This window comes from Microtus ochrogaster, chromosome 17 (assembly GCF_000317375.1).
Source record: "Microtus ochrogaster isolate Prairie Vole_2 chromosome 17, MicOch1.0, whole genome shotgun sequence".
Taxonomy (NCBI): Eukaryota; Metazoa; Chordata; class Mammalia; order Rodentia; family Cricetidae; genus Microtus; species Microtus ochrogaster.
In genome coordinates, this window is record NC_022019.1 from 30,570,209 (window position 1) to 30,586,776 (window position 16,568).

Below are 16,568 nucleotides of genomic sequence, written 5' to 3' on the forward strand. Positions count from 1 at the left end.
ATCGAGGTCAGGGGACACCTTTCAGGAGTTGGTGTGTTATGTGTACGTGTATGTCTGTGCACACGCACTATCGAGGTCAGGGGACACCTTTCAGGAGTTGGCTCTCTCCTTTCACCATGCGGGTTCCAACTGGTGGCAAGTGTCACTACCCACTGAGCCATCTCACTGACCCAAAGTTTGTTTGATTTTACTGAGTAGGTTCATGTAGCATTACAGGAGCATTCCTGTTGCTTCATTGGCCTTTAGCAGCCGATAGAGTGAGCCCTTTGCCAATTCTGGCCATCTGAGTAGGCTCATCAATGAAGCACCTGTTCAGTCCTCCTGCTCACCCTAAGTAGACCCTGAGATTTTCCTAAGGAGCTGGAGGGTTTTTAAGGTTCTCGGACATCAGTTCTGAGACTCTTTCTGTGAACAGGAATGATGGTACGGCTTCATGAACCAGGCCATGATCTCCACAGCACAGACTCAGTCCCGCTACATCTCATGATTCCCAGGGAAAGTTGCTGCTGGCCGAGGCCACACTCGCTGAGACCAGCATTCAACAGGGCTTTAAAGAGAATGGCAATAGATTCCTCCTGTGAGTTTGAGGGAAAAGTCACCTTAAGATAAACCCCAAACCATAACCATCTGACGCGTGTTCAAGCCTAGGGACGAAGCTAATATTCTCCTCTAGGTAGGAGTTACCGACCCCTTCGGCAGCTTCAGGAGCAACTGTTCCAGGCTGTCTGCAGCCTACACCTGCACCCGGGCTGTCTGGTACCCAAGTGGCCAAGAGAAACAGGTGGTGGCGGAAGGTGTCTCTGATTTCACAACAGCTCACTGGCTTTCACCAGCAAGGACACGAGTCAGTGCAGAATCCCTCACAGAATCAACAGATCTTTGAATGGAGATGAAACTGCCATTTATTTCAGTTGAATTTGGTTTGTCCTGGGATGGCATAAAAACAGAAATGAAATAGAAACACGTTTATATGACTGACTTTAATTTCTAAAGACCAAATAAACATATATACATTCAAAACATTTCTAAATATTCAAACAGACCTTATTATTGCCATTGCTGCATCCCACGCTCCTGAAATAGTAGCCATGACTACTAACGAACAGATGTTTATCACTTATTAAACTAGACATTATTACACTAATTACAGACTTTTCTGAATACCAAGAGTCAAACAGCCACTGCACTCCATGTTTGCTGTTTTGCTATGTGTGTGCTTTTGAGGTTCCATTTTATAAAACAGGCTTTGTTCTGTTAACTAGTCTAAAAACCTGATACATATATATGTATTTATATGGATTGACATATACACACATTATCCTATGTGAGCATGTCTCTATTAACATACGTAACTCAAGGGTGGTTTATTGTGACAGATCATGAAGGGTTCACTTTAAATCATGACAGTAAAGCCTTTAGTAGCATGAACACAACAGATTGCATGGCTTCTATCATCCAGGAAAATTTAAGACCTGTGGTTATGTGGAGTCCAGCAGGTCCAAGCAAGCGTTGTGGTTGTTGATTGACTATCAGAAGGTCCCCAAGACCTGCCAAATCAGAAGTAAACTGATTTGGATGGGCTCTAGAAAGTGAAGTGTCTGCATGGGTCCTGAGAACGGGAAGCGCAGTTACAGCAATGGCCTGCAGCGACTTTCAGGGTTTTCATGCCGTGAGGACCTCTGCATGTCCACTTGGAAGGACTTCACGAAAGGCTTACGGCCCACGGAGGTTTACCTTCTGTCAACAGAGGCCAGATGAGAGTGATACTACCCACGTGAGAGCCACTGTTCCGGGAAAAGGACCGCAATGGCGTCCATCACAGGAGCAGTTCACTCTGAGACGCTAACTTAAACCAGAAGGGTCGTTTGTGTTCCCTTCACAAAACCACCTAGCAGGGCTCCCACTGAGAAAGCAAAATCTTATTTTTTCCGACATAAATGTCTGCCCATCCTTTAGCCACATTATCTTTGTGTATGTATGAGCAGAGGGAAAGTCTCTCTCTATTGCAATGCCATTGAAGGATCTGGTTTTTCTTATTCTTGTTAATTTTACTTGTACTATTTTAGGCAGAGGCCTTTGAGGGGAGGTAACGGGTCCTAGCTATCTATGTCAAAGAAGGTGGGGGGCAAACTGGCAACTTCACACAGTCTTCAAGTAAATGGAGTCCCTGATATAACTGGAAAAGTGTACTTTGAAAGGCAACAGGAAAGAAACGAACTGCTTGAGACAGCTTACGGAACAAATGGGCTTCGGCCCTAGAGTCTTTTAAGGCACAAAACCTGGTAGACGGCTGCTGTCGGTGGCCGGCACCTCGGAATCGGATATGAAGAGCGCAGCTGGAACATTGCAATAAAACAATCGGCTGTTTTGTTAGAACCTGAAATCACTGAACAAAGGTGGAGGGAGAAATCCAGACACCAGTATCTCGTGTGTGAAGGGTTTGCTGCAGAGTGAAAACAGAGTGTGCTGTAGTGTACAAAGTGCAACCCCATCAGGGGAAGGCCTTCGGAACAGGCTCCGCATCCCGGCAGTCACAACGCTGTTTCAAAGATTGTTAAGGCCGATGGCTGTCCATTGGAGGTGTTCGTAGCCACGGGGCTGGTGAATGCAATGTCTGGATAATTCCTTCTGAAGTACACCTGTGCAAAAGGCATACGGAAAAAGAACATGAGTACACTTTTCCAAACTTCCCCTTGGAGGCAATGCCTTTTCTGCCCAGGAAATCACAGCGCTCGATGAGGTGCAATTAGAAGGCGGGGCAAGTTCACATTCTGGACGATCGGCCCCATTCAGACCCCCAGAAGGGCTGAATCCCAAACAACTTGTAGGTCCACTTTGGCTCCGATCACTCTGATGCAGATACACTTTATCACACCATTAAATTGATAAGCAAAATCATTTTACTGGCTCAAAACCCAGAGGTAAATTAAAAACAGGGGGACAAAGAGGCCAGGGAACCGAGCATCTGCACTGAAGTTTCTCATTTTCGAGCATAAAATGAGCACAATAGGCTTGGATGTTAATATCAGGTTGTAATCCCTATAACGTTACAAACTCTGATTGACAAGCATTGAAACTCTGGCGTCTACGTAGGAAATATCCTGGCACTTAATTTGTACAGCAAGGCAGCCATAGGGCCTATGGAAACGCGATCTGTGGATAGCGGACCACAGTCATGAAAAGAGAAGCAAATACTGTAACAATGACCCCACCAAGCAACTTCTCTAAACGGGAAGATGATACCGAATAATAGGGCAGTTCTTAGCCGAGCCTTTGAATCCCTGAATTCTGCCAATTCCGAGGAAGAGATACAGGTTCTCTGATAAATGTGTAATCAGAACATAAAGGAAATGAAATGCTGTCAGGTCTCAGTGTCCCACAATCACCAGTTTTTAGCGGCTGTATCATATCTGGGTTCCTTGACAGACGCGTATTACAAAATGAAATAATGTCAAGGCTTGTGAGCGCTTATCTCCAGATGTGTTTGGCTTGAAAAAGGACTTCAAATGCAATTTTTTTCCTTCAAAGAAAACTGTGAAAAGTTTTGTCTGAGTCTTTAAAACAGAAAATGCACCATCTCTGTGAGCTGCCATGCGTCATCAGCTGGGTCCTGTCATGCTGGATCCACTCTATAAAACCCCAGCTGGTGATGAATTTGTGGGTGCAGTCAACAAAGTTATCATGGGATCATGGGCTTCATGAGAAATGAGAAGGTCGCAGAGACACCTACTTCCACAGTAAGTATAGCGCCCTTGGGTCGCCTGCAAATGCCTCACAAAACACCACAACAAGGAAGAGTCAATTTACAAAAGAAATGTCACTTAAAAAGATCGTACTGGAATGAACTTGAGACTCTTCCCATAACACAAGCTTTCAAAGCCAGGACTTGTTCTTTCAGTGCTGGGGAATTAAATTTCACATCACCTCCACCAATCTCCTCTTGGAGTTTCCCAGCACCCACATGACTGGCCACAACTGCCTGTAACTCTAGTTCCGGAGGATCTGACACCCTCTTCTGGACCCTGTGGGCACTGCATGCACATGGTGCACACATACACGCAGGGAACAAACCCCTACACACTAACTAATATGGATTCATTTTTCCAGTCTGGAATGTTCTGCTGAGAAACCATTTTAGGAGTAGAAAATCCCTAGTCTGACTTTTTCTACCATGTTTATTATCTATCTATCTATCTATCTATCTATCTATCTATCTATCTATCTATCTATCTATCATCTATCTATCTATCTTTCTTTCTTTCTCTCTTTCTTTCTTTCAATGGGCAGGGCTTCTTTGGATAGCTTTGGTTGTCCTGGAACTCAATCTGTAAACAAGGCTGGCCTTGAACTCAGAGATCCCCTGCCTCTACCTGGGATTAAAGGCATGCCCCACCATTGCCCAGCTTCTACCATGTTCATAACACATTCTGGATAATGGTATGATTGAGACTAGCATCCCTTTTTAAATTTAATTTTTTAATTTTTATTCTTTTGGGAGACAGGGTTCCAAATATCTCACAAGCTGGCTTTGAACCTATCATGGAGCTGAGGATGACCTAGAACTCAGAACCCCTGCTTCTACCTCCAAATGCTGGGATTAGAGTGTGTGCCACTATCACCATACCTAATAAATCCAAAACCAATCTCCTCTCTCTCTCTCTCTCTCTCTCTCTCTCTCTCTCTATATATATATATATATATATAGTGCTGGGGACTGAACCCACAGAATCACACACTCCAGGCAAGGCGCTCTGTCTCTAGACTCCCACTTTATAGCGTGTATTCACAGCAAGTGATGAAGCCAGAAGGTGACTGACTTCCCTACTGGGCCCTCAAGCTGGAGGCTTGGTTTAGGCTAAAAAAGGCCAGTCTCTGTCCTTTTCCTGAACACACGGCTGAGACAGGAATGTCTACCTGGACTCCCTCCACAGCAGCAGCCTCATCTGTGAGATGAGATAACAAGAACTTAGCTCATAGGAACTAATGAACGGCTACACACTGCAGGCTGGAAACATGCTGAGGTAAGTGTTGGGTGTGTCAAGGAAGGCTGCTCGGAGAAGCCCCTTAGTGCATGGAGAGGAGCCTTACAGGCATGATGATTCCCTTTCGTGAGAGCATAGGATCTCTGCGGAGTCCTAGGGTCACTGTGGTGACAGTGTTAACAAGGAACCATGGTGATCTGGGAGGCAAAAGAAGGCCAGGCTGGGAGATGACTGGTGCTTTCCGAACCAGCACCTGCTGGCTGGCAGCTCTGAAAGCTTAGCTGGCCTTTTCTGCCTCAGTTTCTTCATGAGGCAAATGGTAACAATGGCCCAGCAGAAGATTTGCAGAGACAAAAAGAGACATTGCCAGAAAGCGCTAGTCTGTGGTAACTCTCTTGTTCCTTCCTTTCTCTTAGAATGTGCTCAGAGGTTCTCTAATGTGGACCGAAACAAAGACCCGCCATTAACTTGTCCATCAAGATAGCATATGGGGACAGCGTCTTCTAAAGCACAGAGCAACAGGGCCTCCTTTCATGGGCAGAGAAGAACAGGGGCTTTAATCTATACTGCACTTAGAAGACAACACTCAGTGTGCTGAATTCAGATTCAAGACTGAATTTATTCTCAATAACTGGTTCATTCACGGTAGTTTTCAAAGCCTCATGTTCCTCAACGTTACAGCAGGTCTAACGTTAGACTCCATCCCTGATACCAGTGTCACGTTAAAGAATACTGGAGGCCTACTCCTGCTCTGAACAATAGATTATCAAATTCTTACACTCGGAGAAATCACCTTACACATCAAAGATACAGAGGAATAAAAAAAGAGCTTATAGACTCTCCCATCTGAAACAACATTCTGTCCACAGCCAGCCTGCAGCTGTGTGATCTGGGAAAAAACCCATCCAAAGTGAAAAGCGGTAATGATAATGAAAAGAGTGGTATGCACTCTGTAAAACAGACAAAAAGGAGCAAGACAGACTGATGCTGAGAAATGCTCAATGAGCAGACACAGCTATGGGAAAACATCCGCAACACAGGGAAGAAGATTCAAGAGGGCCACCAACTGTGCAGAGAGCGAGAACCCTGGAAACACAGCAAGCGAGAGCTGAGATGAAACCTAATTAATAGAGGTCAGCAGCAAAGAGGACAAAGAAAAGATCAGGAAATGACTGGCATGCCAAAGGCAGCACAAAGATTATTACCACAGAAAAGAGCAATAGAGTGAGACATAAAAACAGGATTGAGTGAGCAAGCAAAATAAGTGGGAATTAACATTTTTAAGGAGATTAGGGAAAATAGCTTTATAAAACTGATAAAGGTAAAATGATACGTGGAAAGCAAAGTGTAACAGAATTATTACAGATAAAGCAAACCTATGATTCCAATAAATGTAAATGGGTTAAACCATCTATTATAAAAATGCTAGGATCACATCTCAGAGCAAAACCCAACCCCATGCATGTACAGAAGACACACTCTGGATATTAATAACAAAGACATACAGAGTAAATGAAGTCAGTGTGGAGAGGACAATGGAGTGATCTTAGTTTTGAAGTAAAAGCATTCAATAACTAAAAATAACAACAAAATAAACCCAAACCAGAAAGAATCAATAGAGTGGATACTGATCAGCTGTACAGTAGAACTTAATAACTAGTAAATCAACCAGAGATAAATCTTTGGGGTAAAAATAACTAATATAGTCAGAGATGTAAAGGGTGGAGGAAGGATAACTGTAAGGTAGCTATTAAAGAGACTGCGATAACTATGTAACCATATATAAACTTTTGAAATTTGTACTCTTGGCACAAGTCATCTGTTAGGCTGGGTGTTAAAAATGATTGCTAATGATATCAGGTGGAAGAGGTCTGGCCTGGAGAATTTCCCGCCTTCTGTTTTCAACAGCTGGAATCCCCTTGCATTTGTGAAATGCTGCACCCTTTGGAGCTCTGGATCGTCTAGCATCTTGTCTGACACTCATGGTGTGGAGAGTTCGCCAGCACTGCAGACCCTACCTGTACCACAGAAGGGAGCCTCGCCTGCAGAGGCATCAACCACTCTCAGGGAATGCCAGCACCTGCCCAGTGCCTCATGTCCTACTTGAACAGGCCGGGGATGTTAGGACTTGGTAAATCTGGGGTTGTAACTGGTGACTTCGCAGGAGGATAAGTGCCATCACCACGACACAGTGGGAGCAGAGGAACTGGGGATATTTCAATGGGGGTCTGCTTCATCCAGAGAGAGAATGACAGTCACCTTCCATTATGGGCTCAGCTGTGTGGTGACTCCATTTGTCTTAAAAGCCCAGCTCAGTGTCTTAACCCCAGTACCCCAGGATGCAACTACACTTGTAGACAGTGTCCATACAGAGGGGATAAAGTTAGAATGACATCTCAGGGCGGCTCCTCGTTTACAAGGACAAATACAAGATGCACGTTGCTGGAGTCCAGCAAACACCCTCATGCTAAGGCATCTGAAAAGCACTGTTTTGACACAGACCCCATCTAAAGGACAAGCTCAGGACAAGTCAGCAACAACCCCTTCAGAAAGGAATCTACGGGTCAAGATCATGTGACTTGGAAGTCCCTCATCCACATGTTGGAAATGAACTGAGAACAATCAACTCTGCTCTGTGAGAGGAAAAGGCTGGTTGGTGCTGCCTAGGCTTAGTCTACAGCTCAATGGGGTCCGCGTCACAGTGCTACAGCTCTGAAAGATGCACGTAAAATACCGGCAACTGGACAGCTTGTCTGCTAAAAGAGCCTCGGTGTGCACAGTAAGAATGCCAACTGAGTTCGGTGTCTCTTCCCGTCTGTCTGTAGATGGAACCAACTCCAGAGGTGAGGGCTTCCATCCAGGTTTAATTCTACCACCTGCCACCACAGATGTCAGGGGAACAGGCCCATCACAGATGCCAAAATGAACAAGGGGTAGTGGTTTTAAATGTAGTACCTAGAGCCAGGCATCAGACTCAGCTGGCAATGCACTCTCTACTCCCTGTGGTTCTCAAACCCTTGACCTATCCACCTCACCATCAACCAAGTGGGGGGAAAACCTGCCGTGAGGATTGCCAGAGATCCCACACCCAAGAACTGAAAACACATGCTGAAATAACTCCTGAAGAACAATAGAAAGCTAAGTGTGCTCGGTCTTTTTCCTTTTTGGGGGGAGGTCAACCAAGAAACTGCTTCCTTTAGACTGGCCTGTGGGAAAATCTGTGGGGACATTTTCCAGATGAATGATTGACATGAAAGGGCCCACCCCACCATGGGCAGGGCGATGGTTCTGGGTTGTCTAAAAAGCAAGCTGCTCAAGTGAGGAGAAGAAGCCAATGAGCAGCATTCCCCATGGTGGCCGCATCAATTCCTCTCCCTAGGTGTCCACCTTGCCTTCTCTTGATGGACTGTGGTTGGGACCTGTCAGCCAAAGAAGAAAACTTCCTCCCCAAGTTGCTTCTGGTCATGGTCTTTCTGAGCAGCCATCAAAAGCAAACTAGAGCAGGACGGATCATGAAAGCCCAAGATTGAACAGAAGAGCATGGAGATATTTCTCGCACTGTGACCTGTACTCTTCTCTGCATGGATGATACCCCTGGATTACAATGTTGGCTGAAGGGGGAAGAGCTGGAATTCTTGCTACAAACTAGGGTAACGGTGGGCCGTCTCAACTCCTGGGCCTCGCTTTCCTCATCTCTATAAAATAAACGTCGCAGGGCCGAGGGGATGGCTCAGCTAGTTAAGCGGTGCTGTGTAAGCACAACTGGGTTTAGACCCCCGAATCCGTGTTAGAGTCCTGTGTGCCCCCATGATTCCAGTGCTGAGGCAGGGACGGGGGCGGCGGTAGGGCTTGCTGACCACCAGGCTACCAAATCAGCAAGTTCCAGGAGCAGTGAAAAAAGGAGGCAGAAAGAGAAGCAGTGCCAACCGTGGTCTTGATACACACAAAAGGGTGTGTGCTCCTGTATATGAGCATATATCCCATGAGAAAGGAATGAGGCTTTGGGATCGTGTTAGATCTAACTAAACTGGAAGACCATTCGTTATCAATGTCTCTTTCTCTCCATCCAACATTCCCCCTCCTTCAGAGACTAAACCAGAGATTAAACTCAGGGTCTCAGACACGCTGGGCTAGGGCTTTACCACTGGGCAACACCCACAACTCCACAACAGTCGTGGGGCTTTGAGGGGCTTAGGGTGTGGCTCAGTGGACGGAGTCACATGTCTAACAGGTCCCAGACTCTAGGTTTTATTTCCAGCACAACACTGAAAAAGGTGGGAGGGGATTGATGCATGGGCGGGGAATGTCTACTACAAAACGTTTGAAGTTCCTGTTGGGTGATTCTCAAATGACCAGGTCTCACGAAAGGGAACCTGGAACGGGGGGGGGGGGGGGGACTCTAGAAAAGGAAGTGTTCTAAATATTGAGCACCGCCCGCCCCAGTACAGCACTCCAAAGGGCAGCCTTGCACCTCGGTCACCCAGGGTAAGTCCCTTGTGGGAAGTTCTGAGCACCAGCGCTCTGGGCCCAAGTTGAGGTTATAAATACACGGCCTCCCATCCCCCGCTAGCTATGCGATTCTGCGCACTTCCTGCTGTTCTCTGAGCCGTAACCCCTTAAGCAGACAATGCCCTGAGACCCTGGGTCGAATTCCAGACCACCACATCTAATGAGTGCTAAAGCCTCACCGTCGTCGCCGCTGCAGTCATCATGGTTGGGTACGGGGAAATGCCGCTCGCTGGTTCTCCGCTCTGTCAGCATCACCAATGACTAAAGGCGTGCTAACCTTCTTAGCACACAGTGTCCAATATAATAATACTTTTATATACACAAACACATTTAGCAGTTTTTAAAAGTTATTTATTCATGTGTTACTCTGTGTCTCTGTGAGTCTGCAGACCTGTGGGGCTGTACACACAATACGTAAGTGGGACGCCTGGTTTGTTACCTGAGTTTGGGGACCCAAACTCTGGTCCTCACAATTGAGCGGCAAATGCTCTTCACTGATGAGCCAGCTCTCCACGCCCTACTTACAAGTTTTTAAAAAATGGAAAAAGGATTCAGTAAAATGAGAGGACACAGACCTCCCCCCTCCCCCTCCCTGTTTTGAGGTGCTGGGGACACATCCAGACTTCGTGCATTCTAGGCAGGTGCTCTAATCCCCCCGACGGCACAGCAACTCTCCTCCTGTCTAAAGAGCGAGGCGACGGCAGTGATAACAAGGGGACTTGGGCTTTAGGTGGAGTGGCTAGCACGGGACTGTGGGCGCCTGTCACTTACTTTCTCCTTCTGTGATCTTTAATAGACACACAAATAAATGTCACACAAACCCAAGCAATTTTATTCTGCCCATGGAGCTGAAAAATCTGAGAAATAACGGAAAAGAAGGAAGGTGGAAAAAGGAACCCCTCTTGTGGCATCTGGAGATGAAGAATAACAACAGACCATACGGCATCCGGTCCTTTAAACCAAAGTCTGTGTGCTGGGACGCTCCGTGCAACCTGGATGTCTTTAAAGCCTTTTCTACCTTCACACACTAGGCCATAGATGTACATACATTTATGTAAATATACATATAAATTATAAATGGAGATGGGGTAGAAAGATATAATAGTATTCTTTAAAAATTATAAAGCAAAGAACTAAAGCCACCTAGATGTCTCTCTGGTAGATCCTTCTAGAATAAGCAATACTCTTATGTTCACCTAACCCCTCTCTAACTTCCTGGATGTACCAAGACAACACCTTCACTGCCAATGTGTTAAGTATCAATAAGATATAAGAAAGAAATTTCATGAGTCTGCAGTTAGGTTCACTGCCTTAGGCACGCCTGCTTGCACATGCGTGTGCGCGCAACACCCTCCCCTCCCTGACGCTCCTGCCAAGTCCTGGTAGACCTGACTTCAACCCTGGACGTGTCGGAGCTTCGTCTCCAGAGGCTTATAATTGAAAAGGGCACACGGTGCTCTTTACCAGACCCCTGGTGCCAAACGGCGGGGAGGGAGCTGGTGAGACACACCGTCATTAAGACTCCTGGGCGAACTCACCTGTTTTGCTGTTTCGGTGAGGGCAGCGGCTTCCCCCTTGCCCAGTTGCTGAACCATCTTGTAGAAGAGGCTCTCTGGATTCTGTAGCAGAACATACGGCTCATCATATTCTTTCAGTCTTCCCGAATCCAAAACCTGGGCATCAGCAGAAAGAAGCCCACTGAGACACAATGTCTTGTAGCAATGTATTATAACGCAGACAATACTTCGGAAAGGGGCGGGGCCAGGGAGAATACAGACTGTCTATTTGGGTGGTAGGCCTGGAAGGTTCTTGAAAGGCTTGATTCCCCTGAGCTATGGAACAAACAAAGGCCTAACCTGACCTTTTATTATTATAATGCTGCAGGAAAGTTAGAAAAATGGAAGTTCTAGACTATTATTACAGGCTCTCAGCTGTCTGCTGCCCTGTAGAGTCTGCCAAGGCTACGGGGGTGGGGGGACTGTTACTAGTGCTGTTAAAAGCCTCAGACTCTAAGCTTTGGGGTACACACACATGTATGCAGAGCTAGGAAATCTATGGACCGAGGAAAGTTGACCTCAGTTTATTCAGAATGTGGGTAATGTCAAGGAAGCCAAACAACAGTGGCCTGAAAGGTTGCCAAGCTGGTTTGATAGAATCTGGGCAGTTGCTGGAGAAGCATGGGCTTCTAGAGTTTATTTAGGATGCTGGCAAGGTGGGCTATGCACCAAATGCAGTCACAGGCAAGGTTAAGCTGCCTAAAGTCACAGTGCTGACCAATGAGCACAGGCAGCTTCGGCACCACCACCACTGCGCACAGAAGACATCTCCAGAAACCCCAGTTCTCTCTGGACACACCCACAGAAGCAATGCAGGGACTGAGCCTAGAATTGTGGCGATCCCACGTCCACACAGCCCATGGTGGCGGCCCAGTCGGAGCTGCACAGGGCCCAGGTATCTGTTGCTGACCTTTCTTTCCTGGCTTCCTTCTCTCTCCCTTTCCACGTCTGCCTTGCTCACTAATCTACACTGGAAGCGGAAAGGTGGCGGGAGGCGTGCTTCACCTTGCATCTCTACTTATTAGTGGCTTTGGCTAATGGTTTCAGACAGAAGAGAGAGTTGGAGACAATTGGCCCAAATGACGCACCTAGGGAAACAGCCCCGATGCTAAGTGGTAGTTAGTTCTTCATTTAGGTTGTATTTAGAATAAATCCATCTTAAGAGAATATGCTGAAACTCTAAGCAGGGCATCGGTTGTTTTCCACGTTTAGATGCTGCAGTTCATTTGGCCCATGGTATTTAATTGGAAACATTTATTGAGTCTCTCTCCTAAAGGGTATTTTCCCATTAATCTTTTGTTTACTACTGTGAATTGCTGCTAAGGGCAGCTTTCTCAAAAAGAGTTCAAGAATAATTGAATCTGTCACATCCACACAATAATTAAAATGTCCTATAATTTGGCATGCCAATTTAGATGCCCCGAATGTGTAATTTTACTTAAGCATTGCATTACAGGGCATGGCCACTCCTCCTGACGTTAACGAAGGGGGAAAATCACAATGTTCAAACACAGGTCTCTCCTATGCTAAAGACTAAGTAAATGAGTCAAATTACTTCACAAAATGATGAACTCTCTGTTCTGCAAAAGCAAAAAGCAAACTCACAACCACACTTCAGAGGCAGACACTGAGTTCTCGAACTGCACCGACTGCCTGTAATTATAACGACTGCTCTTTTGTCCCTCTCCAACTTCCTGAACGTACTGAAATGTAAAACGGAGACTCCTTGCCCACACCTCACAATGTCTGAAACACACGAAGGTCACGCAGACCAGCCCATCTCAAAACTGACCCACATTTGTGATGGGCCAACCAGAAAACACTCTCAGAAGGCAGGAGGGTTTGGAACAGAAGTGACAGAAAGACTGTTGGTAAAAAAAAAAAAATATTCGGGGACTTCTTAGTATTAACTTAATAAAGCTTAATTTAGTGTGCTGAGAAACTTAATGACTTAAAAATGCTTATTTATTTCTAACTATGTGTATGTATGTCCCTGTGTGGATGATGTTCATGTGTCCATATCCATCCATGTGTTTGTAAGTCTGTCCGTGTTTGTGTGTGTGCCTGTATGTGTCCATGTGTATCTGTCCATGTGTGTGTCTTGTGTGTCTTTCTCTCTCTTTGTGTGTGTGTGTTATTAGAAGCTGAACCCAGGCTGAGCTACCCTATAGCTAGCCCTGGGATAATGCATATGGAAACTGTATTTAAGGACTCTATTGTAGTTTACATTTCCAAAGTGTTATCGTAAGTTCTAGGGCTAGGGATGTATCTCTCCATAGTAAAGGGTGTGCTTTGTATGAAAGGGGCCTTGAACTCAACCTCTATCAGCAAAATAAGCAATTCCCACAATTCTGTCCTACAGCTCCAAGTAAAAACTGTCCTACTGTGTCTGAAGACATTGACTCAGTGGTCAGGAGCATACACAACCCTTGCAGAGGATCCACGTTGGTTCTCAGCACCAACATGGGGGTCTCTCTCTCTCTCTCACACACACACACACACACACACACACACACACACACACACACGGGGATGAACTAAGAGTCGGGGGACAGCACACCCTGATATGTGTCAATGAGACCAATGACAAAGGCCATTTCTGCATAGGACGTTTTCGCTTGGTTTGTAAAGGGCAGAGTCCGGCCTGGAGAGGTGGTTTGGTGGTCAGGAGTACAAGCTGCCGTGGACTCCCGTTTAATCCCAGGCACCCACATGGCAGCCCACAGTTGTCTCCAACTCCAACTGTGGTGGATCCACTGCCTCTTCTGGCCTCCACAGGCACCAGGAAAGCATGCGGTACACAGACATTCACGCAGGCAAAACACCACACACACAAAATTAGTAACCAAATAAAAACAACAAAAACGGGGTCTTCTGTAGACCAAGGTAGGGCCTCACACCTTGGACTTCGAGTTGCTATGTCCTTCTACCCTTATCCCTCCAATGCTCAGGTTACACATGTGAGCCATCACAGTTGGTTTGCATGGTTCGGGGAGATCACACCCAGCACCTGGTGCGTGCTACGTAAGAACTCCCACAACTGAGCTACATTCCAGTCTCAAACTCTATACTTGAAAAATAAAATAAAAACGGGCATGGCTCGACTACTCGTGGCTTCTAACATCATCACCATTGACTCCCCAAACAAATGAGACAAATAGGCCAGCATCTCCCTTTCGCCCGCCCATTCTGTGACAGCACCATCTGAGGAGTGGAGACTTGGAGGTGATCGAGATGGCTAGCCCACTTCGGTTTCCAGTACAAAACATTTATTATCAGATATAAAGAGGAAAAAAAAAACAGCAAAGAAAAAGTAAAACAATTACATTTCTAAGATACCTTTTCATTTGGACATGATAACTTTAACCGACTCAAAAATATATCCTTACAGGCAGAAACATGTCACCTGTCCACTCTCCATGGCAATTTTATCCTACTGAAGAGTCAGGCTCTACACTATACACTGTGTGCCTGGCATACAGTCCCCAGCGAAGAAAACCAACTTTTGTTCTAATTTAATTTTCAGGACTAATAAGGAAAGAGTAAGGTACAGCCAAAACATACTGGGAGCCAATTCAGGTGACCTTATTTACTGTGTATGTACTCAGCACGTTTTGATCACACACTTACCGCATCCATGTCATTAAGCTAGTTACTGTGGAAGAGAAAAAGACAGGTCTCCACCCAGCCTTCACAGGGCCTGTCACCAAAACAGGCAAAAAAAGAAAACATTCAAGCAACCATCACAAAAGATATCAAAACAAAACAACAGCACCACACACACACACAGCATGACATGGAAGCTGGAGCTGACAGCATCAGGCTCTGAGGAATTGTCCTATCGAGGACAGAGCAGAGGAGTGGGCTGGACCAGTAAGCAGATCTGGACACACAACGTGAGCACTGCCACCCATCCCAGGGCAGGCTTGTCTCTAGCTCACTGCCGTGTCACCAGGGGCTGGCACTACCCACAAGGACCAAAGTCAGAGGACGTGAAATCTCAGGGTCACATCCAGGGGTGGACGACGTGCGAAGACAAGAGGAGAAAGAGGGCAGAGATCTCTGAGAGCCACGAGGCAGGGCGGTGGGATCAGAGGACGGGAGAGAGGGACTCGAGAGTTCCACACGCTTCAAACCGACAGCCGTGGGCAAGACGGAGCTTAGAAGGAAGGACACGAGGACTCAAGGCACCGACCGTGTTAAATACGGCGGAGGAGAAAGAAGGAGGGACAGGCAGTTGCTGGAGTGGAAGCTGGGGTGCACATGGGGCGGGGGAGCCAGGAAGAGAACTTTGTATCCTCAGGCACTATATGGACAATGTGACCAAGGGTCTAGATTTTCCAGAATAAACAATCGGAAAGCCACTCGACATGGCTCTCCCTGAACAGAAAAAAAGTGCAATTTCCATATTTCTCTTAATATGTTTTGTAAGAACAGTCTCCCCGCACATTCTGCTTAGACCCTTCCCTTCCTGGGCCCAAGTAAACTGTAAACCAAACCGCACATTAACACTTATGTGACAGCAATGCCTCAACCCTATGTCTCTCCAGGAACGACTTCAACATGCCCACTGCCGTCCCGCAGGTTAAGGACTGAGAGATTCTCCTGGATGAGCCAAGGTTACATAAGCTCACTGGAGCCGCGTTATCAGACCTACATCTCTGCGGTCCAGGCAGTCATCATCCCAGATGTGAAAACGAGATGGTCCTGTTTCAAAATAATTTAATCCACTTTATCCAGAGGGCATAACCACGCCTTCCGACATTAACAAAAGGAAAAAGATACTGCCATTATAAAATATAGGTCTCTCCCATGCAAAAGACTAAGGTAGTAAATCAAAATGACGACTTTTCTATTCTGCACAACAAGGAAGTAAACCTTGGTCTTCACTGCCTCCCCCCCTTCTCACATTTCTTCTCCTGGAATCCGAGCTTCCAAGTTAGTTAGAACACTTGACCTGGAACTGTAAGCACATGTTTGAAGGAACACCTTTTTTGTTTTCTCTCTTTTCTTCTTCAATGACCTAATTTTGACCAAGTAGGCTTATCAAAAAAGTTCCCCAAAGGTTCAAAAACAGAGCTGAATAAAAGTCCAGTTAGTCACCAGGGGTCTGCTTTCCTAGTGGGGTGTGTTACTACGGCGACTGGCCTTATCTTCTCTGGGAAACAACTACGAAGAAAGGTAAAGATTACAAGACCACAGTGTGGCCTGTCAACAAGGAGCCACAGCCCGAGTCTCTGAGCCTGCGGTTCTCTACCATTTAATTCCCCAAGAATTCCCTGACTGCTGCCAGAGGAGGTGGCTCACACAGGCAGGGGTGATAGCTGTGGCCCTTTCCAAACATATCTCTCTCTCTCTCTCTCTCTCTCTCTCTCTCTCTCTCTCTCTCTCTCTCTCTCTCTCCCCTCCCTCTCCCTCTCTCTCTCCCTCTCTAGGTGTACAGGGACCGGAAGGGAACATTGCTATTGGCGGAAGGGAAGGCAGATGTCAGGTACCCAGTTAATCCTAAAAAAAAAAAAAA

At 46.2% G+C, this 16,568-nt stretch overlaps 1 protein-coding gene across 1 annotated transcript in view; it reads right to left on the minus strand.

The window, feature by feature from the left end:
- Window positions 1-965: 965 nt before the first annotated feature.
- Window positions 966-16,568, minus strand: part of Abcc4 (ATP binding cassette subfamily C member 4) — a 201,246-nt gene continuing 185,643 nt past the window's right edge. Inside the window, exons 30-31 of the mRNA XM_005355662.2 lie at window positions 11,030-11,164; window positions 966-2,639 (exon numbers count right to left, since the gene is read on the minus strand). Coding sequence (XP_005355719.1) covers window positions 2,532-2,639; window positions 11,030-11,164 — 243 coding nt within the window. The 3' untranslated portion in view covers window positions 966-2,531. The remainder of the gene's footprint in view (window positions 2,640-11,029; window positions 11,165-16,568) is intronic.